Source organism: Mesocricetus auratus, unplaced genomic scaffold (assembly GCF_017639785.1).
Source record: "Mesocricetus auratus isolate SY011 unplaced genomic scaffold, BCM_Maur_2.0 Super-Scaffold_100014, whole genome shotgun sequence".
Taxonomy (NCBI): Eukaryota; Metazoa; Chordata; class Mammalia; order Rodentia; family Cricetidae; genus Mesocricetus; species Mesocricetus auratus.
In genome coordinates, this window is record NW_024429197.1 from 31,295,116 (window position 1) to 31,321,871 (window position 26,756).

The window sequence follows — 26,756 nt, forward strand, 5'->3', positions numbered from 1 at the left end:
TTTTTCACTCTTGGGAGGCGGGAACGGGACTACCACGCCCCTCGCCCGAGTCGAGAACCAGATCGCCGCTCCTCCTTTCCGGAAGTCGAGTGTTTTGCCAAGTCCTGGGCTTCCGTAAGGTTCTGGGGTTCCCCAACTGCGTCTGGAGACCTTTGCCTATTTGTTTAGAGCCAACGCTGCGCGCTGGAGTCCAGTGAGGCTCAGCTGCAGTTTAAAGACACGAGTGAGTGAGTCGGAAGAAGCTATTCACACTCGGAACCCAGGTGGTCTCCATGGTGCAAAATGGGCTACCCATCTTTGAGCACGCTGCCCCCTGCCCCATCCCCAGTGTCTGAATCAGGAGTTGGCTTTGAAGGGGAGTGTAGTAGCGAATTGCTGTGGCCTACGACTCAAAGCTTAACGCAGAGGAGTCACGAGTTGAGGCTGGAGGCTGCTTTAGTAAGACCCTGTCTCGAAAATGTTCGCTTTACTTTTTTTTTTTCCGAGACAGACTTACTGTTTAACAGCTCTGACTGTCCACCACCCTGCTTTCTTAGCTGTCTTTTAAACTAAGCTGTTTGCCGCCAGGAGTTGGTGGCGCACACCTTTAATCCCAGCACTCGGGAGGCAGAGGCAGGCGGATCTCTGTGAGATCCAGGCCAGCCTGGTCTACAGAGCGAGTTCCAGGACAGCCTCCAAAATAACACAGAGAAACCCTGTCTCGAGACCCCCCACCCCCAAGGGAGAAAAAAAAAAAGCAACAAAATAAAAAAATTGTTTTCAATGACTCCTTCCCCAATCCGAAATGTTGCCTGAAACTTGCCTGCACAGCCAACATCCCTTTCTGCCATTTATTTTTATAGGCAAGGTACTGCTACATGGTCCAGACTGACCTGGAACTTGTGACCCTCCTACCTCGTCCTCCAAAGTGTCACCACTTAATGCACAAGTTGCCTTTCATCTCTCCTGTCTTCTAGGCTCACTGCTGTGTAGGATAGATGCTGTGGGTGGCCGCTGAAGTGGGTGTTGGATTCCCGCTCCTAGTCACCTCACCTACAGTGATTCTCAGCCCTGGCTGCATACTGATGGAATCCCAAAGTGACACCCCCCAAAAATGCCCAGCGCCCCCCAAATGCACAGGCCAGGATTTGGCATAGTGGCACATCTCGGTGAGATCCAGGCCAGCCTGGTCTGCACATGCCGTTACTCCCAGCACTTCAGAGGCAGAGTGGGGAGACTTCTGTGAGTTTAAACCCAGCCCAGTATACAGGACCACACACCAGCCAGGACTACAAAGTGAGACCCTCTCACAAAACAAAAACTAGACGGGTCGGGCTGCAGAGATGGCTCAGCCGTTAAAGGCTAGGCTCACAACCAAAAACTAGGTGAGTCAAACATGGGGACCACTACCTAAGAGGCCGTTTTTAAGAGTCAAAGTTGACCTCTGTGAAAGTTTGCTGGCTGTGGGAATTTTAAGGGTAAAAAGCAGTAAAAGTTCTGTTTATAGGAGACTGGCACACATCTTTACCAAATGAGCCATCTCACCACTACCTCGGCATCAAGGTTTTGTATGTTATTTGATTTTTGTTTTTTGACACAGAGTATCACTGTGTGACCCTGGCTGGCCTAGAACTCACTAGGTAGGCCAGACTGGACTTCAGCAGATATCTGTCCACCTTTGCCTCTGGAGTACTGGTGTCAATGGCATTTTAGAAAGTCTGCTTTGGCTGTCATGAAAACCAGACTGGGAAACGAAAAGACCAGAAGTATAACACATTTAGACAGGTAGTTGTTAAAGTAATCCATAATGGTAGTAATACGATGACGACCCACGTGCAGGTAGTGGCAATGCAAATTGATAAGTGGATTTGAAATGAAATCAAGCTGTGCCCAAAACTGTAAGGTGAAAACCAGAAATATGGTGGTGTAGACACAAAAATAAGGGTATTCCAAGAAGAGTGGCCTACTGTTAAATACTGCTTCTAGGTCAAGGAAGGACTGGAGGTGTCTACAAGATTTCAAATAAGAGAGACCCTAGATGACCTTGGTAAAAATTACCTCAATGGCTTGAGAGTAAGTGGTAGTTCAGAAACATTGGGCTGCATGTAGGCAAAAATCATAATGGAAATGTGGAGACATCTAACCCAGACAGACAAGAGGTTGCTTCCTGGAGGAGATACTACCTAAATTCAGTACTTAATAACAAGTAGGGAATTCTAGGCAGACTGCTACCCATGCTATTCTTTAGGACTATTAAGAAGAGCTGTGTGCTCTGGGCAGTTACGTTAGCCATTTCTTTAAAAATGGGAGTGGGTAATACTGAAAATATTATTTTACAGGATTACTGCTAAGATTGAGATGACCTGTGCAAAACATTTGGTATGCATTAGGGAGCTAATTAGTGATAGTTCACACCTTCCCCCATTAAACCACCACAATGAAACAAAGCAGATTTTAAAAAATGAATTTAATCTCTAGAAACAGTGTGCTGATTTTACAAATGTCCACATTTGGTTTTCAGTTCACCATCTAGTGAAATGGAGCACACCTCCTTCAGTCCCTCTGCCTCTGGGAGAAGCTAGATTGCCGAGGCACTGAGCACAGAAACTAATGAATATGACAAGAGCAGAAATGGTTAGTGCGACCCAACATTTTACATGCCCTACTATTACACCAAATATGGTAATTTGGAGGGTGAGTTAGCAAACACAAAAACCCATTTGGATAGTGTGAGTTTGCAAACCAGTACCCTCACATTAACAACCTGTTTAGAACAAAATGCCATTTAAAAAGTCTGTGGTTTGAACAATCTTCTGGTAGTTTTTGTAAAAAAAAAAGTATCAAAACCTTGTCTTTAAATATATGTGTGTGTATATATATATATATATATTTATACAGGTAGTTTTTTTAAAAAGTAGTTTTGTCAGCACAAAAATGTTTGCAAATGCAGTTCCTGCTGATTCTTAAGACTGTGCACATAGTGTACAGTCTGTATGAAGCTTCCTTTAAGTAACTGAAAATTTAGAGTTTTAATTTCTTCCACCTTCTAAATCCTTAATGTCCTGAAAACTCCCAAATACCCTAAAAATATAGTGTAAGGAGACTCTGACACTCTATCTTCATGCATTTATGGGGAAAGAAATGATGTTTAGAATTTGCTAACTTACTGATGTTTTGCAAAGTGGTGAGTGTGGGGGTGGGAGTGGTCTTTGTATTCCTGTGGGGTTAGAATTGTTCTCTCCTTTACCCAGTGGCACCCGACTGTACTGGGACTGGGATGCCCTTTCCAGACTCTGTGTCTTCACCCTCTTTTCTTTCTCACAGTTGAGAAAGGCCTAAAAGGTGCTTGACAACAAACATGGGATACTTCTGTTGAAAACCCCACTGCCCTCCATTAGTTTTCACTAACCATATTAAAATCTCTGACTCCAACAATAAATAAAAAGCAATCAGCATTCCGTGTGGCCACTGGAAAGCTTGAGGTGGAAAATGCTACGCCTTCAAAGTGTCGGCAGTAAGTTTTCCATGATGCCTTGCACACAGTAAATGACCAAAGGAAGGTCTGCTTAATTAAATCAGAGATTACTTTATGAAGCGCTTACACTGAACCTGTCTTTCCATTCAGTTTCACTTCCTGCCCACTCTCAGTTCTTCACTGCGGGCATATAATGAACTACATGTTGTTCCTTAGAACCCTGCTGCCGATTCATGCCTCAGTCCTAGCTCGGCGTCTCCTCTGCCAGAAGCAGCCTCAACACCACTTTTTAATTTTTAACACTTGGCTTTGGGTCTCTTCTATGAAGACCTAATTTTTCATCTTTTCAGATAAAATGACCCATCTTTTTTGTTGTGTCCTGGCACATTCTAAGTGAAATTTACTGTTTTTTGTATCCATGTGTCTTCTACTGTAGTGAGCTTTGAAAGGATGAGAAACATTTAACTTAGTATGTTTTGAATACATAAGATTAACTGAAGGCCGCCTTTAATCCCAGCACTTGGGAGGCAGAGGCAGGCGGATCTCTATGAGTTCGAGGCCAGCCTGGTCTACAAGAGCTAGTTCCAGGACAGCCTCCAAAGCCACAGAGAAACCCTGTCTCGAAAAACCAAAAAAAAAAAAAAAAAAGATTAACTGAAGGCCTCAAGAATATTAAGCCAACCATTTAAATTCCAAATCATTATTTTTACTCCTTGAAGTCAGAAGTCATCTGTGTGTGTGTGTGTGTGTGTGTGTGTGTGTGTGTGTGGTGTGTGCATATATATATACACATGCACAGTTCTGAAGAGCAAACAAAGTTTTAGTTTGTTTCAGGAAGGCCATTTATGGTAGTGCCTTCATCGATCCATTGGGTAGACAGTCATGGGAGAGGAAGCAGGTTTAATACCTTGTTCAGGCAGCCCAGAGTTGTGTTCTGGAGAAGGGAGAACAAGAGGACTGGACTGACTTCTTTTTAGTAAGTAGTTTGTTTTCTGCCCTTTTGATTTCTCACTAAGTGTCCTGGCTGTTACTGACTGTGGACACATGCACAGCAGCAAAAGGCAGCAGATTTGAAATACACCCAGAATGAGGCTCAAAACGTCTTCAAGGGTAGGAGGAAGAGGATCCCTCCCCAGCCTGCTTCTAATCCACTGCTCTCCATGTATTTGTCAGTCTGTTTGTTGTAGGGTGCTTCTATAGCCTCTGCTTTCAGACTGTGGCTGCAGCATAGTCAGAGAATATGGTATTTCTAAGTTGTGAATTGAATCATCTTTTGGAAATCCTAGACTGTATGTTTCAACCTTATTTTGAAGTTCAGAATCTAACTAAAAGTTCAGAAACTATGTATCAACTACTGGTAGTTATTTCAGTTTCTTTGGAGGCAGATTTTCAGAAAGCTGCTTATTTTGTATAAATTTTGATGCTTTCACTTTCACCATTTTTCTTCAGTTAAATTCCTTTCCATTCTTGAATATAGTGAGTAAGCTCCATAGGAGTTGCTACCTGTTCTTGAGACTGTTTGGAATTAATCAGAGGTCAACTGCATTCATTCAATGAATATCTCAAGATCATCAGTGTATACCAGAAAGAAGTTGTCAGACACAATGGCCACACTTAGAACACAGCCATTTTTTTTCTAAAGGTTAGGAAAACACGAGTGACATAGAAGAAGCTCCTAGGAACAGGATGGTAGAACTCCAGATGGCCTGCCTGGAAATTCAGAGGGTTTCAAGCTCGTGAGACATTCAAGCTTCAATAACTGGGGGGGGGGGGGGATGGAGGGTGGGAACAGAAGACATTTTAAGTGTCAAGTTCCAGGTGGGGTCCTCTGCTCCCACTTAAGCCAAATATTTCCATGTTGTACTTGTCTGGGCCATTTAGCTGGCATGAATTGGCAGAACAGAAGAATCATGGAAAGACCATACTTTGGAAGAGAAAGCTCGTGGGGGACTGAATTCCTTCTAGGACTATGGGATTATGTTCCAATAGTGGATCCCACAGACAGAAAATGGCGTTCTCCCCCCACCATCCCAAGGCTCAGAAAAAGGTGTGTTTGTAATGAAGATCTATATAATAAATACCCAGAGTTTTCCTTTTATTTATAAAGCAGTAAAACAAATCCTTGTGTGGACACATGCCCAATATACTATAATATCTCCTATGGTATTTTCCCCCAAATAGAACTTTGGATGTGGTCATTGTTTTCAACTTAGTTTTATCCATGTGAACATATGATGGTAAGAAATTTATTATTTTAAAATGTTTCCCCTACTTAAGAAAATGGTAGACAGTAAGGGGATGGAGAAACAGATGTAATCAAACCTATTCCAAAATCTTTGTCCTCATCCACGGTGACTCCGAGGTTCCTGAGCCAGTTCTTACAGTAATTTGGGAATCCTAGAAATGTCTTCACTTAGCTCTAGAGCAGTGGCTCTCAACCTTCCTAATGCTGGGACTCTTTAGTACAGTTCCTCATATTGTAGTGACCCCAACCATAAAATTATTTTTGTTGCTACTTCCTGTCACTTTGCTGCTGCTATGAATCGTGATGTCAGTATCTGTGTCTTTCAGTGGCTTTAGGTGACCCCGTGAAAGGGTCGTTTGAGAACTGCAGCTCTAGAGGCTCAGCCTGCAGGTGCTTCAGAGGGAAGTCAACTGAGCTGAGCTTTAAGAGTACTGGCTGAGCTCTGCTACCTTGAGCTCCTGGGGGCTTCTGGACACTGACCTAAGCCACAGATCAGAAAGCCTAGGTGGTGTCATGACAGCCATGGACAAGCTGAAAAGCTGCTTGCTAGCTCACCAAGGCCTCAGGAGTAGCCTCATGTCTGCACAAACTGTGCCATCTATTTTCTGAATGAAGTTTCTGAAGGTGTCTCTGAAAACCAGATACCCTTCTTGTGAACTGTTTTAAAATAATTTTGATTTTATGTATTTGAGTAGTCGTAAGCGTGCCTCTTCTCTACAGATTTTTTTCTCTCATACAGACATACACACATAAACACAGAGTCTGTGCAGTGGGCCAGTCATACCAAAAATAAATACTCTCACTTCTCTAAATTATTTATAGAGCTAACCTTACTTTTGAAATATGTTAATAAATAATCTAAATGAGGAAGGGAGTTGAAGTGTTCTTTCTTTTTATACTTATGTTGATGGATAGCCACAAAGCATAATTTTATTTACAAAAAAAAATCAAGCCCCTCAAACCTAAAAAAGCCCTCAAACATCCTCTGTAAATATAGTATTCAAATGATGAGTAAAGTTTGTACCATTGGCCCCCGTTTGGTTATATACATCATGTTAGTCACTCAGCAGTAGCTGTCCCATGAATTCCTCATGGGTAGTGCAACCAGTTAAAAAGTGTATAAAACATTATACATATAAAAACTTTCACATCCTTTGGATGTTTGCAGTTCATCATAACTTTGTGGTTACCTTTCCGCAACATAAATTTAAAAAAAGTTACACACACACACACATTCACACACACTCACACAGACCCATATATAGAAATGGCATTCATCCAGTCACACATCATCCAGAGAGAGTAGTGCATAGGACTGAACTCCATGAGGCACGAAGTGGGTGGTCCCATCCTCAGGGCAGTCCATCATCTTCAAGACTTAATGCCACTCGCTGGGGAAATAGATCAAGAAATCATTATTAGATCAATAAGAGGCAATCTCTACTGAATATCAATAAAAGTACCAGACATAGTATTACTATATAGAGATTAGATCACATAGATTTATCATATTTATTTTAGAGAAGAGAAAACTGAGGCTCAATTATACCACTCTGGATCACACAGAAAATGACTAAAGTTTGAGCTCATGTCTGTGCAGATCTAGAAGTATAGCTTTTCCCCATCATTTTGTTCTTTCCTTCCTGAAAGAAGGGTAGCAAAGATCCAAACTTAGGTTCCTTATAGGATTTTAAGTTGGGAGAAGTTAAAGAAGGTTAAATGTCAAATGTTAAATCTTGGGCAATTAGCCACCTGTCTCCAGAATACCAATCACAATTAGGTGAGTACTGTGCCGTACCTCTCTTAAGTGATAAAAGAGCATTGGGAAGCAATACCAGTAATAACATCCAGTCTCTCTCTCCCTTGCCTTTGTTTCCAGTTGTGTGCTCAATTCTCTTCTGCCTCAAATGGTTGACCAATGACTCCATTCCCTTAAGGGCTAAAATTCTCTTCTGTATCTCATGTAAAAGCTCCTGATTTACGTCTCCTCATGATCCCACCTCTATATTAGTCTCAGAGCTCTGGACGGGAAGGCTCCAAAACTTATTTTTGAGTAAATGAATCCTTTTCCTCTCTTTCTGCTTTCTAACTTTCTGTAGCTTGTCCTGACAGAAGCTTGACTTGCACTTTCCCCATTTCCTGGGCACCTTCCTTGGATAGATAGACCCTAGTTTTCTTACCTTTCTCCAAGCTATATGACTTGGGGATAGCCCTCACCTCACTTTTCTAAGCCTTGGTTTCCTCAACTGTTAATGAGGTTAGGATCTACTTCATGTGATTGAGGAGAAATCAAATGAAAGAATATATACATGCTACCCAGCAGAAACCAAATGAAAGAACATATACATGCTACCCAGCAAGTATGACATCTGGAGTAGTCTAGTCAAAACTAACCAGCATAAAATAAGCATGTTTCCATTTCTGAACATGCTACATATGACAAAAAAACCCATTGTCTTTCAAGTTAATTTTTGGTTATTTTAATTTCTCCATGCATACTTGGTCATGCTTTAACTAACAGTGGTATTATCAAACCACCCTCTTATTCTTGCCAAGCCTATCTCTGGGCCAAAGACAGGCCCCAGCAGTGATGGCAGAGTGACAGGAGGAAAGGACAGAAGAAGACAGGTGGCTGAGAATTCTGATCTTCAAAGCTTCAAGGACATGCACCCCATGACACAGTGGAAGGAACATGGGCCTCTGTGCATACTGCCTGGAGTTTAATCTTGGTTCTGCCACTTTCTGGCTATGCTCTCAGGGAAGTTATTACAATTCTGTTTCTCAGTTTTCTCAACTGCAAATGGAGCTGATGATATCACCTCCAATGGTAACTGTGAAGACTAAATGAGAGACAGATATGTGAAACGCTGAAAGCAGTGTGTGACACAGTAGAAGCTTGCTAAATACCACTTTGCTCAGTCCATTTCTGTCTTTCTCTGACTAGAAGGAGCATATCACACAGGCCTTATATTAATCAGGGGTAACTTCACTGCATTGTTTCCTGCTCTGGAGATGATGTTACTTTAGTGTAGACTGATTTGTAATTTACAAAATGCTTTTAAATATTATAACCAGGAAGCAGAGAGATTGGGATTATCACTCTCATTTCATTAATAAATGTAAATAGACAAGACCACAGAGCTATGGAACAGTGGAACTGAGAGCCATCTCCTTCAAGCTCAAGGTTTCTTGTACTGTGCCTTCTCTGATCTCGTCAAAATCTGTTTGCTTGCACTGGCCACAATTAAGGAGGCTTAAGGCCACCTGCTAACCCTCACAACACTGTTCAACTTTGTTTTATACATCTCTCCTTTATAAACAGCTTCCACACATTCAGTAACATTATCCCACATGCCATTTCCTCTGTCTGTGACAAGCCCAGGCTTCCTCTGCCCCAGTAGTTAGCTTACAGTTGTAGCCTTCCAAAAGCAGAAGGCTTCCTAGGATTTGCTGTGTCTGCCTAGGTTGAAGGCCCTCGCTCACCAGCCCCTCAGGCTCAGAGTGGCACTGCCCTACCTTGCACTTGACGACAGGCAGCTCGGAAAGAGGGTTCTTCGGGAGTTGGTGCAGCTGTGACCTTGGTTCCCCCGGCAAGACAAAAAGCTCCTTGAGGGCAGGGGCTGGGTCTTCCAGGTCTCTGGTCTCCCCAAGACAGGGCTCTGCCCACAGTGGGCGATCAAAGCTGCTGATTGCCTGACAGGGGGGATGGACTGGATGACCTTTGAGGTCATACTCAGCCCCCTGACTCTGCTGTACAACAATGACACCTGGTCTAACCACGTCATGGTTCTTGTTCCCCATTAGGCCATGCTCTTTTGTGCTGCTAAGCCTTTCTGTCTGGAATGCCATTTCCATTCTTCCTTACCTAAAAGTTGCTATTTTTAAGGACAGTACATCTGTTACTATGAGTCATTGTGTACCCCAGTTCCTCAGACAGAATTAGCAGCTCCCTTTCTATGCTTCTATACCATTCGTTCATTCATTCATTCAGTGCTTGTTAGAAGCCAGCTGTCCTAAGCTAAGCCCAGGAAAACAGACTGACCACATCAGATCCTGCCCTCAGAGTCTAGGAGGTTAACCACTTAAGCAAAAGGTGGATTGTGGATGTAGAGGCCCAGTCAGGAGAGAGTGGGAGAAGAAAGCAAGCCTAGGAAGGCTTCTTAGAAGGGTAGATTCTTCAACCTCCACCATGACACTTAGCATCTCTCACTCCCTCACAGCTACTTAGGAAGCAATGCGTTCCTTTATTAATTCTGAACATTTGATGTTAGTGTGGTATTTGGTATTTAACTGGCACTCAGTTTGTTGGAATTCATATATGCATGGATTAAATAGCCAGTTACCCTTCTGCAGAAAGGCATTTAGCTTCTTAACTGCCAGGAAAAGCCTCTAGGTAAAAGGTGGTCCTAATATTCTGCTACACCCCCACCTGCCTCATTATGTCTGTGTTCTCCCAGAGCCAGAACAATGGCTGATATGTGGCAGGTTCTTGATAAGGAAGGAAGGAGGGAGGGAGGAAGGAAGGAAGAGAGGGAGGGAGGGAGGGAAGGAGGGAGGGATAGGGTGAGAGGACAGAAGGGAGGGAGTGCTCATATGGAGGAACACTTACTGCTGGATAGACATGGCCAATTTGAGCAGTCCTCCCTATATGAAGCTCGTCTTCATCTTCTTCTTCGGTCGTTTTCCTGTACACCGGGTTGTCGAAATTCATGCTCTTGGTGTTCTTCCGCTTCCAGTTTCTCCAGATCAGGTACCCACTCATGCACAGCAGGGCTATCACCACTGGAAGGAAGGGCACAGCACACTGAACAGTCAGGAGCTCTGGCCCAGCATCAACACAGATCTTGTCACCTCTTCACCTTAGCTACTGGTCTTTGCTTCCCAGTCCTGTTTCTGTATGCTCATTTTCTCCTGCTTGAAAGTCCTTTAATCACAGCTTTCCTTTACTCGTTCATCGTTTGATCCAGCTCAAATGTGAAGTCTTTCCCAACTACTCTGGAAAGACTGCAGCTCCCTTAGGCCTGGAGTTTTTGTTTGTTCGTTTTGTTTTTTGTTTTTTTTAAAATTTGGTTTGGTTTTTGAGACAGGTTTTTCTCTTGTGTAACTGCCCTGGCTGTCCTGGAACTTACTCTGTAGAACAGCCTGGCCTGAACTGACATAGACCCGCCAGCCTACAGAGGACAGTCTGGACTACATAGTGAGCTCAGGCAAATCTGGCTTACAGCATCTCTGCAACCCTGTCCCAAAAAACACCTACCCCAACAAACATAATCCCCCAAATAAATAACCAATTAGAAAATGTCATGGAATAATAAGCACATATATAATAGCCCTGTAGAAGTTACAAAATACCTGGAATAACATAACAAGAAGTAGGCAAATGCCATCTATCAAGTCCTGCTAAAGGACATAAGTGAACGCTGAGAGATGCCAGGTCCTGGATGGGAAAGTTTGATCCTGTAAAAATGTGAGTTCCCCTTACATAAATGAATATATCCAAAGCATGTTCAATGAAAATTCTATCATAAATTTTACAAAATAGCACAATTATTCTAAAGTTCATCTAGAAGAGAAGTCAGATAAAAAACATTTAAGAAAATGTTTACAAGAATCACATTTCATAAGGTATTGCTAGTCAGATAATAGGTGAAGGGGACTACACAGGCTAGCATGTATAGGCATATAGATTACAATAAAGATGATCAAGTCAGAAGGAAATGATGGATCCCTAAATATAATGGGTTTGGAGAATCTATATACAGCTATTAAAAAACAGCCATAGATTAGTAATGGTATATCAATTAGAAAAGAAAGCAGTTAAATCTATCTCATGCCATACTCTAAAATAATAAAGAATATAAATTAGAAGAAAATATTAGGAGACATTTTAATAATTCAGAATGAATGGGCCTTTCTAAGCAAGACAGAAAATCCAGAACTCATAAAACAAAAGATTAATAGATGATACTTAAAAATGTAAATTTATGAATGATAAAAGATACCAGGAACAAATTTAAAATCAAGTGTCAGACTGGGAGAAAATATTTGTTCATATGTTATTATTGTTTTAATATTTATTATGTATTTCTACAAATAAGATCTTACCAAATGAACAAATGAGACTGAGTAGGCAAATCCTACAGAATAAAATGCAAATAAATGGCTAGGGAGCTTATCCTTTCCCCTTCAGATGACTAGACAGTTAAATATTATTTCAGAGGAGTTGTAACAACCAGAAAGCACGCATAGATGGCAGGAACAGGGTCACTCAAAACAAACTAGAACAGTAGTGTCTCCACCATCTTTTGTGTTGACCCCTTCAAGACCAATTTGAATGCTATCTTCTCTAGAACCATCACTTTCACTCTGGGACTACCTTTCCATTTCCTCCACAGGAATATCAGGATGCTGTTATACCACACTTATGTATCTGTCATGCCTGTTACAGCACATTATACATACTATGCACTAGCATCTACTGTATGTGATTTATAAAAGAACAGAGTCTGCAAGGGAGATGTCCTGGCTAATTTTATATCAACTTGATATAAGCTAGAGTCATCTGAAAGGAGGGAGCCTCAATTAAGAAAATGCCTCCAGTCAGGCAGTGGTGGCACACACCTTTAATCCTAGCAGCTGGGAGGGAAAGGCAGGTTTATCTCTGTGAGTTTGAAGTCAGTCTTGTCTTCAGAGTGAGTTCCAAAATAGACAGGGATACACAGAGAAATACCCCTACCCTCCCCCAAAAAATGCCTCCATAAGATTGGACTGTAGGTAAGTCTGAAAAGCATTTTTCTTAACTAATGATTGATGGAGGAGGGTCCAGGGCTGGTGGTCCTGGATTCTGCAAGAAAGCAGGTTGAGCAAGCCATGAAGAGCAAGTCAGCAAGCAGCAGCCATGGCCTCTGCATCAGCTCCTGCCCTGTTTGAGTTCCTGTCCTGACTTCCTTCAATAATGAACAGTGATGTGGAAGTGTAAGCCAAATAAACCCTTCCTTCCCCAAGTTGCTTTGGTCATGGTGTTTATCACAGCAATAGTAGCCCTAAGACAGGAGATAAACCTAAGAATGGGCAATCCAACTCAAAAGTGCTGCTAAGATATGTGGCAGGTATTAGAGAATGGATATATAAGACACATATGAATATCAAAGTGAAAGCAGGAGTCAACCCTAGGTTGTGAGTCTTAACCAGGATTGCTGTGTATACTGAACTCCTAATTTAACCTCCCAGACTTGCTCCCTGCCTCGCCCATTCCTGGCTTTGCTCGTGCTTTGCACTGCTTGGGCTGCTCATGAGTCTTCATTTGGCCAACCCAGCTCAAGGATTATTTCAAGTGGGAAACCTTGCCTGTCCTCTTCCCTTTGAGACCAAGTGATTCCTTGGCATTCCTACTCAACTCAGTAACATAGCTTACTCTTACAATTTACCATGTCCTAATGCACTTACCTGTGTTACATGTGTCCCTTGGATAAGACTGCTGCTTTTTAAAATTACACTTATTTATTTATGGTGGGGGCAGGTAGGCAATGCATACTACAAGGTAGGGTGTGTGGAGAGCAGAGGACCAGCTGCAGGAACCAACTCTCCTTCCACCATGTGACTTCCAGGGATAGGACTCAGGTAGTCAGCCTTGGTGACAAGTGTTTTTATCCACTAAGTTACACTGCTAGACAATGGACTTACAGGACAGGACCATGTCTTACATGTTCTTTTATTACTTTCCCTTTCTTTATTAGAATTTGGCATATAATAGCTGCTTGATAAATGTTTATTGAAAACCAAAGAGAAAGAAAACAAGACAGGATTATTATTTCAAGAAATGGCAAGCAGTTTGCTCATCAGTTAACAAACATATAATTCCCTATCATGTGCCAGCCATTGCTAGGAGCTTGGGAGAGTTGTGAACAAGAGGCACTTGCTGGATCCCCAAGGAGCATTCATTTGGTTTTTACATGGTGTGAGGCTGGGTGTGAAGTGTGGGGCGGAGCAGGGAGATGCAGCTGGATGTTCACAGGGCCAGAAGCTGAAGAGCACCATGTGCCGTGCAAGAACCCAAATTGAAGCAGGCAGCATGCAAAGTTCTTTATCCCCCTAGTGTCTTTCCCAAAGCTTGAAAGAGTCCTTTTACCCTCCCCTGACTGGGGCCACACTTACCTATGGGCACGATGATGCCAATGACAGCAGCAGTGACTGTTGAGCCCATCTGACTGCCTTCATTCCCATCTGTAAAACATTTAAAGAATGGTGCTCTACCACTGTGAATCTAAGCCCTCACTAGCCTCAAGCTGTAAGAACCATCCAACCTCTTCTTGTCCTCACTCTAAAATAATGCTCCCAGCTATTATATAATAACTCAGTCTTACTAAATTTCATCAAAATTCCTGAGGCAAATAGGAAAGAAGTTATTTCTATTTCACATATAGCAAACTAAATTTTGATAAATGCAAGGTTAGGACTTGAACTCAGGACTCATGACCCAAGCCCCATACTCTTCCCATAGCATCAGGATGATAGGAAGCTGAGGGCTGTGCATGGCAGGTCAGTGTTTAGGTCTCCTTGTTGCTAAGAGGGTCAGATGTCTTTTCCATACAAAATCCAACACATTGTCTTCACTGTTTTTTGGTGGGCTGCCTGTCACATGCATTACTAGCATGTTTCCTAACATTAAAATGAGATACACTAGAATGTAGTAGAGTGTAATCAGAAGCATAAGGCTTCTGGATCAGGCTACCTGGGTTCAAATTCTATGTCTATTACTCATTACCTGTGTGACACCGTGAAAGTTAATATAATATTAGACATGTAATGTACATTATATTTATCTCAAAATATTTTCTACCTCCTTGGAACACATTCAAGGATTAAATGAGACAATTATTGTAAGATAGTTAGCACAATGTCTAGTTGGCCTTGCCAAATTCAAGAGGGTAGTGAGGTGGGTAGGAGTGGTTATAAAGGCTACATTTAAAAACATATGGTAGTGCATGCATATAACCCACCACTCAAGATGGTAAGGAAAGAGTTCAGACTAGCCTGGGCTACATAGTGAGACCCTATCTCTTTTCTTTCTTCCTCCCCCCGCCTTTTTTTTTTTTTTTTTTTTTTTTTTTTGGTTTTTCGAGACAGGGTTTCTCTGTGGCTTTGGAGGCTGTCCTGGAACTAGCTCTTGTAGACCAGGCTGGCCTCGAACTCACAGAGGTCTGCCTCCCAAGTGCTGGGATTAAAGGTGTGAGCCACCACTGCCCAGTGTGAGGCACTATCTCTAAATAAAGGGTTCTTGTTAAAGGCACAAAAAAGCATATTCTTAAGGTGAAGAGTGCTTGGAAAATATGCTGCATTTTAAATAAATTTCCTTTGCTAACTCACAACCATCTTCCTTGTGACATCTGTAGAGCATTATCCCTTGGGATCCCATGAGAGCCCTATGGGGTGTGAAGAGGAACGTCTAGCCATATTTGCTTCACATAAGGTGATGAGTGTTCCCTGGCAATGTCCCCAAACCCATCCCCTCAATCTATTTCTCCAAGTTACCTCAGGCAAATCTGACTAATCAGAGAGCTGTGCTGTTTAAGAAAGCTAACTGGAGGGGGCTGCAGAGATGGCTCACTTGTTAGGCTCTTGCCATGTAACAATGAGGGTCTGAATTCTGCTCCCCAGTATGTGTAAAGCCAGGCACAGCATCACGTGTCCACAGTACCAGCACTGAGAAGGCAGAGACAGGAGGAAACCTGAAGCTTGCTAGCCAGCCAGTTTAGCTCAATCAATGAGCTCCAGGTTCTGTGAGAGACTCTGCCTCAAGAATTAAGATAGAGAACTATTGAGAAGGTTCTCAAAGTTGATCTCTGGCCTCTACATGCATACACACACACACACACACACACACACACACACACACACACACACACACACACACACGCACACGCACGCACACACACCAAAAAAAAGGAGAAAAAGAGATTAAAAAAAAACCCAACCAAACCAACAACAAGCTATTTGGAAGCACTGATGTCCTCTTGCTGTGATGTGCTAGAACTTCCTGAGGCCTGTGAGGATTGCTCAGAGCTCTGCCCCAGATGAGAGGAAATGGAATTCTACCTCCTTTGCAAACACCAGGGGGAGTACTCTATTTTAGAATCTAGCTTCTGCTGGCCAAACAGCCCTGATCTGAAGGGTGTCACCAGGTTGCTTGGTTTCTGGGCCAGCCATGTATGGAAAAAAATGTGAGGGATGGTTTAGCATTTAAAATGAACTCCCCATAGTAATTACAGAGGTATTTTCTGGTTAATGAGATAGAGCAGTTCCAACAGAGACAATTACTGCTTCCAATGATTTAAGAAGTGGTGAGCTTGATTATTTTATCCCAGGGTTTAGCAACAGGCATAAGCAGATCACGTTATAGATGTTACTGTGTAGGCAGCTCACCAAGGCTGCTGGGAGCTCAGTTTGGAGCTTTCTAAACTTGATGACACCCACCTCAGGAACTCATGGAACACTGACATACACCTAGGCATCAGGCATTTCCATTTACAGTGCCTCTTTTGCCCACCCCTCTTGAGGTAGGGTCTTACCATGTTACTTTGGCTCGTCTGGAACTCTCTATGTAGACCTGGTTGGCCTTAAACTCACAGAGATGCACCTGCCTCTGTCTCCTAAGTGCTGAAATTAAAGATGTGTACCACCACACCAGGCTCCTTTGCCTCTCCTGACCATCTTAAGAAGCAAGTAGTGGATAGCTTATTTGCTCCTTTTAGGAGAAGAAACTGAGGCTCAGGGATGTAATGAATATTTGCTTCCAAGCCCTTTGGAAGTTTTGGACACCCAAGTTTCCTCAATCCAGAATGGCCCCTTTCCTCCCTTATTTCCTCCTAAGAGGTGGACATTACTTAGTTCTGGTAAGATCTCCCTTCCCAGCCACCCCCAACCTTCATCTTGGCTTCCATAGGACTCCCCCAAGTCATGAAAAACTGCAGAGGCAATTTCCTTACAGTGCTGGGAGTGGTTGCTGGTTGCAGGGCTTAGGGTAGATGGGCTGATGCTGGGAGCCCTGGGGACACTAACTGAGTTTGGAACAGTAGCTGTCCAGTTTGGTGTCTCTGTACTGTGGTTCTGGTAGGTAGGGTCATGGATAGTTGTTCCAGTGGCTCTTGTGGTGGCGAGTACTGTCCTTGTCATAGCAGAGGCTAGCGTTGTAGTTGAGGTAGACTGAGGTGCTGGAGGGGAGACACCAGGCAAGTCACTTAGACAGAGCAGTTTGTTGTTTAGTGCCTAAATTTTGCTGCTATAAGTTACACGGAGGGACTCATCCTCTGGGTTTAGCTCAGATACCACTTTTGTGAAACTTTCCCTCATCCCCCTGAATGGGCCATGATCTTCTCTTCAGCTGAATCCTGAAATCCTAGCACTTCACTTTGATTTGATGAGTCAGTGAAACAGTGCTGTAGAAATAAGTGTGGAAGAGGCCTCTGTAAAAGACTAGAGTGAGCAGAAATCATACAAATCTATAAGCATTTTATCCTAATATATAGTTACATCATTAGGTTTAAATTCTTTGCATTAAACAATTGAACCTGGCCATTATAAGTGAAGCAATAGACTTAATGTTCAAGCCAAAGGTGTTGACTGTACATGCAGATGGGAAATCAACCCTGTTTATGAGGATGAAGTACTATCCCATCATTTGTTACAAGTGTGCCGCAAGGGCGTCTGTGACACGTGCTAGGTTTCGCTAAGAAACAGGCAAACACAGCCACCTGTGTAGAGACAGTCAGTGGAGATGTGGAGACCAAGGGTTCTTAACTAGAGGTTTTCTTTAAGTTTTTAAAGAAGATTTATTTGTTTTGTTTTTTATCTATGGATGTTTTGCCTGTGCACCATGTGCTTGCCTGAGAACCCTCAGAGGTCAGAAGAAGACATCAAGATTGGATCACTTGGAAATGGAGTAAAGGATGGCCACCACCATATGGGTGTTAGGAACTAAACCAGGGTCCTCTGCAAGAGCAACAAATGCTCTCAACCACTAAGCCATCTCTAGCCCCATTAACTTGAAGTTTTCAAGGGATTTCAGGGACTTCCTGAAAGTTGGATTTAAACTACTTTATGCATATGTTCACTTTTCTGGGAGATGGGAGAGCCTTAGAAGGCTCCCAGGAACTCAAGGAAGGTTAAAAAAGAGGAATATGCAAATGTGACAAGCAACCAGGGAAGACAGAGGAAAACCAGGAGCGTATTGTATCCTAGAAGCCAAGGCAGCGTCTGTCACAAACCTCGGTAGCATCTCTTCATGTCTGGACCCAGCCACATTGTGTCAGGACAGGCACACGTGTACTTGGGAGAGTGGTTGGAGGTCTGAGGAGCAGGAAGGCACAGGTATTCGCAGCCACCGTTGGGCTGGGCACTCAGTTCACAGGCATCTGCAGCTAATGGCAGGGGAGGGGGAGACAGACACTAAGTTGGAATGCTGACAGGCCATGCCAGGTCCTCTTGTCCACCAATAATGATATTCCACCAACTGGACTTGCTCAAAATCTTTGTCTACTTGTGTGTGGGCACCTACCAGCACAGTACTTAGTACTTTACACTCTCATTCAGCTCTTACAGTTCTGAGAGGTAAGTGCTATGTTCCTGACTGACAGATGAGCTGATGCTCACAGAATAATGCACAACTCACAACTCTAGGAGTTTTTGAGACAGACTTTAAATTGAGGTATACTGATTAAAGTACCCCCCCTACTGTTTTTATCTTGATTTTTCCTCCTCTATGTTTCATGTCATCTCTTCTTTAAATTCCTAGAACTAGAATCAGGCACCAAACTTATCTCCTTGGCCCTCTTTGCTGTCCCCTTCACCCTGGCAGCCAATACCTGTTACAGTCAGTAGTGACAGAGGCGGAGACAACCCAGTGGAAAGATAACCAGATCTGTTCCCAATGAGCCCCCTGGCTTGCCTTAGGACACATTTCTTTATATTGCTACAAAGTGGGTGCAAGAAGTGAGCAAGATGTGCCACAACCGAAAGAACTGTGCAAGCAGGTGGACCTGAGTGTGCATTTCTGGTCTTTCATCTGCTAAGAGTGTTTTGTCTCCTTGAGAATTGAATGGGAAATAGTAAGTACCTGTTAAAGTATTTGCAGAACTAGGAAACTTATGTGTTCATTTCTTCCTAGCCTTGCTTCACACAGAAACTGAAGCAAAACGAGACACTATGGCAACATGCTCTACAAGAGGGATTACTGTATTCCTGGGGATGCTGGGTCATGGCATGAATGGAAAGAAACAGCCTGCCAAGTGGCAGGAGAGGACACAGGCAGGCAGCCAGGGACTGGGAAAGCCTTATTTACCTGTTGGCTGCTTCAGCTCATGGAAGATTACTATGTCATGTGGGTTATTGAGGTTCTCAGCCAGGATGGAGATTTCCAGGCCATTGAGCCGATTTGCACTGAAAATGGCCTCATTCTCCAGATCGGTCCAGAATACCTTGTCCTGTGGAACACAGATGTAAAGGATAGGGAGCCCGAAATCTCAACTCATGATCCCAGTCTTAGGGCCTAGCCCCAAACCAGTGATGGGAAGAACTGACCCGACAGCTCCTCAGAGCTACGTACCCTGCCCACAGGTTTTCAGAGGACGTTTTGCCTCTGACGGTGATGCGAACTCTCCTAGTTTCCTTTTACCGTAGATGATAATTTGGTGATTCTGTGCTTTGACAAGAAGGCCAGCCCTACACTTGAGTTGAAGCAGAGGCTGGATTTGGAGGAGATACTTTGCTCAAAGTTCAAGGAGTACTGAATGAAGCTGTTCTAAGAAAACACTGCTATTGCCCACCACAGACCATCATCTCCTCACTCACTCCCCCTCCCATGATGGCAGGGTTAGTTCTGGGAAGAGCTGGAAGAGTGTAAGAAACTCTGGTAGGTTCTGGCTTCCTTTTTTCTCAGGAAGAAAGGATGTCAGGGTCAGGGCAGATAGGTTTCCTGACTCTACCTTCTTGAGGGCTTGGATAGTGTCTGATTTACTTCTATGATCCTGGGATTCCACAAAGGTCAACAGAAATGAGCTGACCTGCATAGCATCTATGCTATACATACTATACTAATGATTCTAAGGAAACACATATTCCTTTCCCCCTTCCTCCTCTTGCTAGGTGCCTTTCGTATATGAGATATAGTGTTAGGTGCTAAGGATTTGGAGAGGAAGCATTTGTGCTGAATAATTTACCTGTGACATTCTCTGAATTAGGCTCTTGGGGAGAGCAAGCACAGGAAAGGCTGCAGTACCTCTGTGTAGGCAGCTCTCAGGGTATATACAAACATGGCAGTTGGCTTCCCTGATCTTTTGTTTCCCTTTGGACAAGTCTCAGAGCAGCATTCTATTTGAACAAGCTTTTTTCTTGGTTTCAGATTTCCAGCAGGGTCATGCCTATCCCCTTAGGACTCACCTCAAATACAGCTATCCCAAAAGGGTGACTCAGGACATCAGTGGAAAAAATCAGCATCTTCCTGTTGCCTCCGTTGAAGTCAATGCTGGATAGCTGGTGCAGTTTGGAGTCCACCCAGTACAAACGCTGGCTCAGCAAGTCTTGGGGAGGAGGGATCAGGTCAGACATCAGTACTGAGGTTGCATCTCTGCCCTGCTGCTATACACTTCTCTCCCCTCATTCCTAGGCCTCACACTGAACTTAGGCTGAGGGAACAAAGATACTGGGCCACCATGCGGGGACATTGAAATCAGACCCATGGAACTCCTAACAATTGTCAAGATCAATTCTAGTGCAGGCTCCCAACTCAGGTAGATAGGCAGGGCTCACCCAGGGTGATTCCATTGGGCCATTCAATATTGTCTGAAACCAGTGTTTGCCGGTCTGCACCATTGAGCCCAGATTTCTCAATCTTTGCCTGGAATCCCCAGTCAGACCAGTACATGAACCTGAAAGAGAGAAGAGCCCAAATTTAGCTTCTTGTTTGGGACAATTGGGATGGTTTGAGTCTCAAAGACTTGGTGATCCACTGAATAGTTGGGGATTATATTTAATGGGGAAATTTCTGAAAGCTTTTGGAACTATCAAATCTTATAATTAGCAGGCACTTTTAACTTGCTCAGCTTACCCCCAATCTACCCAGTCTCAGCTGAATAGCCTGTGAACCCAGCCCTAGGACATCTGTGTGGGAAGGGTCCTTGCAAACCTCTCCTGACTTACAGAGAAGAAAGACGATGACCATCCTAACTCAGGCCCCTGCTCCTAGACCCTCATTTCTAATAGAGATCATAGCAGCCCACTGTTCCTGATTCACACTTTCATGAGGTTTAAAAGGGTTCCTTATCCCTTCTTAACAACTAAGAACAAGGAGGAAAGAACACTTCTACTGAGGGAGGAAGAAGGTATTGTTCAGGATTCCTAAGCCCCGATCCAGGTGTTGCCAGAATAAAGCAGCCTAGGCAGTAAGGGGCCCACATATTGAGCAACAAGGGTGGGGAGAGGTGAGGATCTAGGAGCAGATCAGCCCCAACGACCTTAGACTTCAAATCTTACTGGTTGTACTGAATGCATGGTCGATGTAACTCCCACTGGGGAAAGCTTTAGGGAAACAGCCTTGAGATTATGAGGAAAAACTCCACTGTGTAATGGGTAGGAAGGTATTTCACAATGAAATAGTCTCCATGAGTGCTCTGTCCCTGAAAAAGGTTGAGCAGCTTCCAGATACCCACTTACAGAAGCCTGAAGGGCCCTTACCCTGGAAGCTACTTCCAGGAATCTCTGGTCCCGTAGTGCTCCAAGATGTGCCATTTCAGTGATACAGTGAATGAGTCAAGAGTCCAGGGGAGATCTCGGGTGATTAATGACCAATACCTTGGCTGGAGACAAATAGGATGAGGACCATTTGGACTTCCTTCCCTGTGTCTGACTGGCCTACAGGCTTCTTGAACCCTTGACAGCTCTTATAACAGACACATGGGAACACCTATGCAGGTGAAAATCCAAGTTTGAATGGGGATACTTACCCTCGCAGGGGGTCAACAGCAATGGCTCGGGGTTCACTGAGTTCACGGCTGAAGAGAGTACATCGGCGGCGGCCATCAACGGTGGCTACTGAGATGGTCTTATTGCCTGAGTCTGTCCAGTAGATGTGCTTATGGACCCAGTCCACCGCCAGGCCCTCTGGAGAGTGCAGCTGCTCATCAATGAGGACCACCTGCTCTTCCGGGACACTGGCCTTGTCCATGTGGGCGCTTAGGAGAAAGCAGGGCTGGCCATGGGCAGATGCTCCACCTATGGGCCCATGGAGCTGCCTCTGCAACCCTCCCCTGTTTGTCTTCTGTCTGTGCCATGGCAGTGGGTTTTAGAGGAACTTGACTAATCTCCACTCAACACATTCCTTGAGCCACCAGGGGAGGGACACAGGCTGAATCTGCTAGTTTCTGGCCTGGTGGAGCTCAATTAGTGGGGGAAGAGGCTTGCAGGCAGATACAATGCAGTGTGGAAGCTACAGCAGCAGGGAAATGGAGACTGCATCGTCCTGCAGAGTGGGAGAAGCCTTGTGGTTGGGTCCTGAAGGACTAGATCACCAGGGGCACAAGAGATGAAGCCATGCATACAGAGACCAGTACATACAAGTGTAGAAGTGATCGTGTTCTGGGATGATGCGTGCTCGCTGTGCTAGGGCTGCTTGTGGGATGCAAAACTGGAAATGAGTGCAGCAAGAGCCATACCCTGACAGCTCTGAGTGCACTGCTAAAGAACTGGATTTTATCTTGGGGCGAGAGTGAGACAGGTAACTGAATGAGTCCAAGGACATGGCTGGGAATGTTAGAGCTGTGACACCTGTGAAACGGGTGGGTTTGAAAGGAAGGCAATGAAGGAAGGGAAAGGGATGAGGGGGAGGTTATGACATGCAGAGGTGAGGAAAAGAGGGTCTGCAGGAGGCTGTGCGGTGCAGAGACAGCTGACTACACAAACACACGGGACACAAAGTCCAGTAGTAGGACTTTGCTTCCCGAATGCTGTCGCCTCCCTCACCTCTCACCATGTTCTTCCATACTGTCCACTGCCTTCCAGAATTCCAACTCTGCAGTCCTGGCATTCTCTTAAGGTCCTGACTGAAAAGCACTCTTAGAGAGCCCATGAGCACCTTTACTGAATGTGTAGAAACTGCTCATCCCCATTCTTGTCCCTCAACCACAGACTGCTCAACCCCCAACCCCTGATCTCCCATGTGTCGCCGATAAAAGCCCCAAGTCTGAGTCCTGAGACTCCCCAATTAGGCTGGGAGTTAGTCTAGGCAATGCCTCATTCAGACCCATACCTAGTCTCTCATCAAATCCTGCTTCCCAGTCCTATTTGTTAGACAGGTTCTTGCTGCTTCTGTGTATGTAAGGCATGAACTCAGTATGCATGTGTGCGTTGTGGGAGGCAGGAATCTACCTGTCAGCAAATCACACTTGGCAGTCTGCTTGTCTCTCATATACCCACCCATCCATCCAGTCTTTCAACAGTGACTCAGGGTCTATGCAATGCCTGGTTATCAGCAGTCCTGCCAAGTGGATCTCAAAGGCAAAAAAGGGCATTAATTGTCCAAGGAGGCCCAGCATGCAAGGAGGCCACATATGGCACCTGAGACAGGCCTAAGAGAAAGCTTTTCCAGGTGTTCGAGGAGTTTCCCAAGTGCTAACGTCACAGTCAATGATTGGAATATCCCAGTGACGACTGAGGCACTACCATCCAGGAAGGGTTCCTAACTGCCAAATTGGGTCAGAAACCTCCTTTCTACCCTCATCTCATGTCTGAAAAAAGGCGTCCCACTAGCTATATGTGGGATCCTCCAGGCAGAGATCAGACTTAGTCATCTTGAGTCCTCGGGGTTCAGAAAACAGGTATGTGGCCTGATTTGTAGTTCTCCGTGGAGATAGCCCTTTCCCTTTCCCCTGTACTTCACTGTTAGACCAGCAGGGGTCAGACACAGTCTAGGATGTGGGCTCCAGGTGGTTTTCCCACTACAGCTCTCAGCTGGTCCAGGTTGAGGAAATCCTGGTACTTCTGTTGCCACTGTGATCCTGTATCTCTTCTCAAGCCCAACTTTGTCCTGAGAGGCAGAGGCCATGCTTCCTCTGCTTTGTAAACAGCCCTGCCCTCAAGCCTCTCGTGGTTGGCTGCAGGGTACATGCCACTTACCTATAGATCTTGCGGTAGGAAAGGTCACACCAGTATATTCGATTGGTAGCTACTTCCACATCCAGTGACACAACATTTTTGAGCATGGGGATGAGCCGCGAGTAGTCCCGCTTCACCAAGTCTATTTTTCGTACCTCATGTCGGTTGGTGAAGATTAGGGATGGGCTCTTGCCAGCTGCCATGCAAGGAAGCAGTGTCAATGGAGGAAGCAGGGAGTCCATAGAGAACAAGTTGCTGCCACTAGTTTGCTGGGTGAGGCCTATTTTCCTATGAAGTAGGGACGACTGTCCTACTTCACAGGCTAGAAGGGCACATGAAATAGTGAGTACCAACGCGCAGTAGAAGCTCCGTTCTCTATTAGATACAAATTCCCAAGTCCATGACTTCCTGTATTCTCATGCCTGCACTGAGGCCTTTTGCAGAATAACCCTGCTGCCTCTCTAGCTCATCAGCCTTTCTCCCATCCTGGATTCCAGCTAAACTACCTGCCATCCTGCTTTTCCCCAGCCAAGCTTCACTGCCCCAGGCCCTTTTCAATTCGTTCCCCTATCCCAGAGCATGTTTCTTAGCAGTAATCACTACCATTGCTGCTGGGGGCACCACCTGCCATTCTGCAAGAATGGCCCACCTGAGCAAATAAAGGTCCCGGAAAGATAGCCCGGTGGACTGGGTTAAGTTTGTTGAACCACCTACAAGCTCACATACATACACTGGATAGAACATAAAACTGGCCATATATATCTCAAACCTATTTTTAGACTCTAGAGTTAGATCATGTGGGACCTAGATATTTTTGACTTCCATCTGGAAGGTTGCTGTCCCAAAGGTCTTTAAGGATCTTGCACTACCCCTACCCCCAGGTGGTTTTGAGATTATCAGGCAATTCTCAGGCACAGTTCCCATGTTTTCCAGTACACATTTCTGGCCCTACTGTGCATTTATGTCAGGCGGATGGGGACAGGATGGGCCCAGTAGGAACTGGGAACATACAGTGTGCACACAAATATACTTTGTGTAGTGATGGAGATTATTTCAAGGCAGAGGGGTAAGAGTGAAGTGGTGATACAAACAGCAGGGAAAATGGGGCTCAAAGCGGTGCAGGAAATATCAGGTTCCAGGTTTTAGGTCTGCTCTGTCACCAACAAACCAGAACTTTCCCCACCTCAAATAACAGCCATGACTTTATCTCTTTGAAATGATAAATTGGGCATCTTGTGAATTTGCATGAGGACCATGTCAGCAATAGGGACCTGTGTGTTTATGATTTGACTTTTTTATAATTGCACCTTAGATATTTACATGTATGGATTTGGTGTATATATCTAGTATGTTATCTCTACTGCACATATATGGGCCACATTACTCATGTCCCATTTAGAAGACAAGATGGGTTATATGTATATGCATGAATGTACGTTATATAATGTATGCTGTGGGTGGTATATTTTAGGATAGGTTTCATGTCAATTATTGTAGCTACTGTGCTACTATAATGTAGGTGTTGTATCAAGTATTCATGTGAAACTCCAGACTTTTTGTTTAATACCTTCACGTGGAGAGCTACAGTTTCCTTATACTCAACCTGTCCAACAGTCTACATTCCTCCCAAACCTGTCTCTTCACCATCTTTCTCATAGACTGAAATAGCACCTCTTTTTTTTTAAAGTTGTTTGTCCCTGGAATCTTGTGGTTCATTCTTCTTTAGCATCCCACATTCAATTTATAAGCAAATCCAGTTGGTTGGCCTTCAAAATATACACACATCTGTTCACTTCTCAATATTCCCACAGCAACCACCCTGCTCCAAGCCTCTCTCCTGGAGTACTGCAGTAATATGTGGCTTCTCTCTGGCCCCCTGCAGTCTGCTCTCAGCAATGAAGCCAGGAAGAGCTTAAATGTTACATTTCCCTTCCACTCAGAACCCTTTGAGGGCTTCCCGCAGACTCAGAAGAAATCAAGGTAGTCTTCACAACAGTCTAGAAGGCTTTGGGGTTGCCCTGAGTCACCTGACATCACCTCTCACTAGTCTTGTTCCGGCTACACCACTCCTGGGTGTCCCCTCAACATCCAGTTGAACCCCTTTCTCCTTGGGCTTTTACACTTTCTCTTCCTTCAGCCTGGAATGCCATTCCTGCTTCCTCTCCCCTCCGTTAGGTCCTCACTCAAACGGCCTTTTTATTCATTAGTGAGGGCATCCCTAACTGTTGTTTAAAATCATAACCCACCATTCTCCCAGACTTTTCCATTTCCTCCTTTATTTCTCCTTAGCCTTTACTGTATTTTATTTATCTATCTTATTTTTATCTGTCTTAATTATTAGCAAAGATATCTGTGTCTTTTGCTGACTGAATCTCTAGTGCCTATAACAACGTTATTGCATTTAATATAAAGAATTAAATAATTACTTCAGTTGACTGAATGGATCAATTACACAGGTCATGCTCTTCATGTGAACTGCCTATGCTGGCTGTGTGGTCCACAATTGTGCCATTACCTTGTGCTGTGCAAATGATTAGAGCGTGGCTCTAACTATGCCTGTGGGTGTTATTATGCAGTACAACATGCATGTGATATTCACATGTATTTTTGAGCACTGTATGCAACGGACCTGCTGTGTGTGTGTGTGTGTGTGTGTGTGTGTGTGTGTGTGTGTGTTTAATTACTCCTCACATACATGCAAATCTGGTGCTTCATAGACCCTCCAGAGTTGTTCCCTCTTCTTTAGGAAGTCCGTACCTACAGCTTTGCAGTTCTTGGTCAGTGAATCCATCTCATAGCCAGGGTGGCACTCACACTTAAAGTAGCCCTTGTAATTCACACAGATTTGGCTGCAGGCATCTGGGTCCTGGCATTCATCAATGTCTGCGGGAAAGACCAGACGTCAGAACTGGCAGC

The 26,756-nt window shown here is 44.2% G+C and overlaps 1 protein-coding gene across 16 annotated transcripts in view; it reads right to left on the reverse strand.

The window, feature by feature from the left end:
• Window positions 1-2,427: 2,427 nt before the first annotated feature.
• Window positions 2,428-26,756, reverse strand: part of Lrp8 (LDL receptor related protein 8) — a 73,587-nt gene continuing 49,258 nt past the window's right edge. For 11 of the 16 annotated variants that reach the window (XM_005072148.4, XM_013114949.3, XM_040757018.1 and 8 more), the window contains 12 exons: window positions 26,598-26,723; window positions 23,862-24,036; window positions 21,695-21,922; window positions 20,502-20,620; window positions 20,133-20,272; window positions 19,036-19,177; window positions 17,963-18,115; window positions 16,685-16,909; window positions 13,854-13,922; window positions 10,309-10,481; window positions 9,216-9,392; window positions 2,428-7,090 (listed from right to left, as the gene is read on the reverse strand). In XM_005072148.4, coding sequence (XP_005072205.1) covers window positions 7,052-7,090; window positions 9,216-9,392; window positions 10,309-10,481; window positions 13,854-13,922; window positions 16,685-16,909; window positions 17,963-18,115; window positions 19,036-19,177; window positions 20,133-20,272; window positions 20,502-20,620; window positions 21,695-21,922; window positions 23,862-24,036; window positions 26,598-26,723 — 1,766 coding nt within the window. In that variant the 3' untranslated portion in view covers window positions 2,428-7,051. The remainder of the gene's footprint in view (window positions 7,091-9,215; window positions 9,393-10,308; window positions 10,482-13,853; window positions 13,923-16,684; window positions 16,910-17,962; window positions 18,116-19,035; window positions 19,178-20,132; window positions 20,273-20,501; window positions 20,621-21,694; window positions 21,923-23,861; window positions 24,037-26,597; window positions 26,724-26,756) is intronic. The other 5 variants (XM_013114954.3, XM_005072150.4, XM_040757020.1 and 2 more) reach the window with 3 other exon arrangements.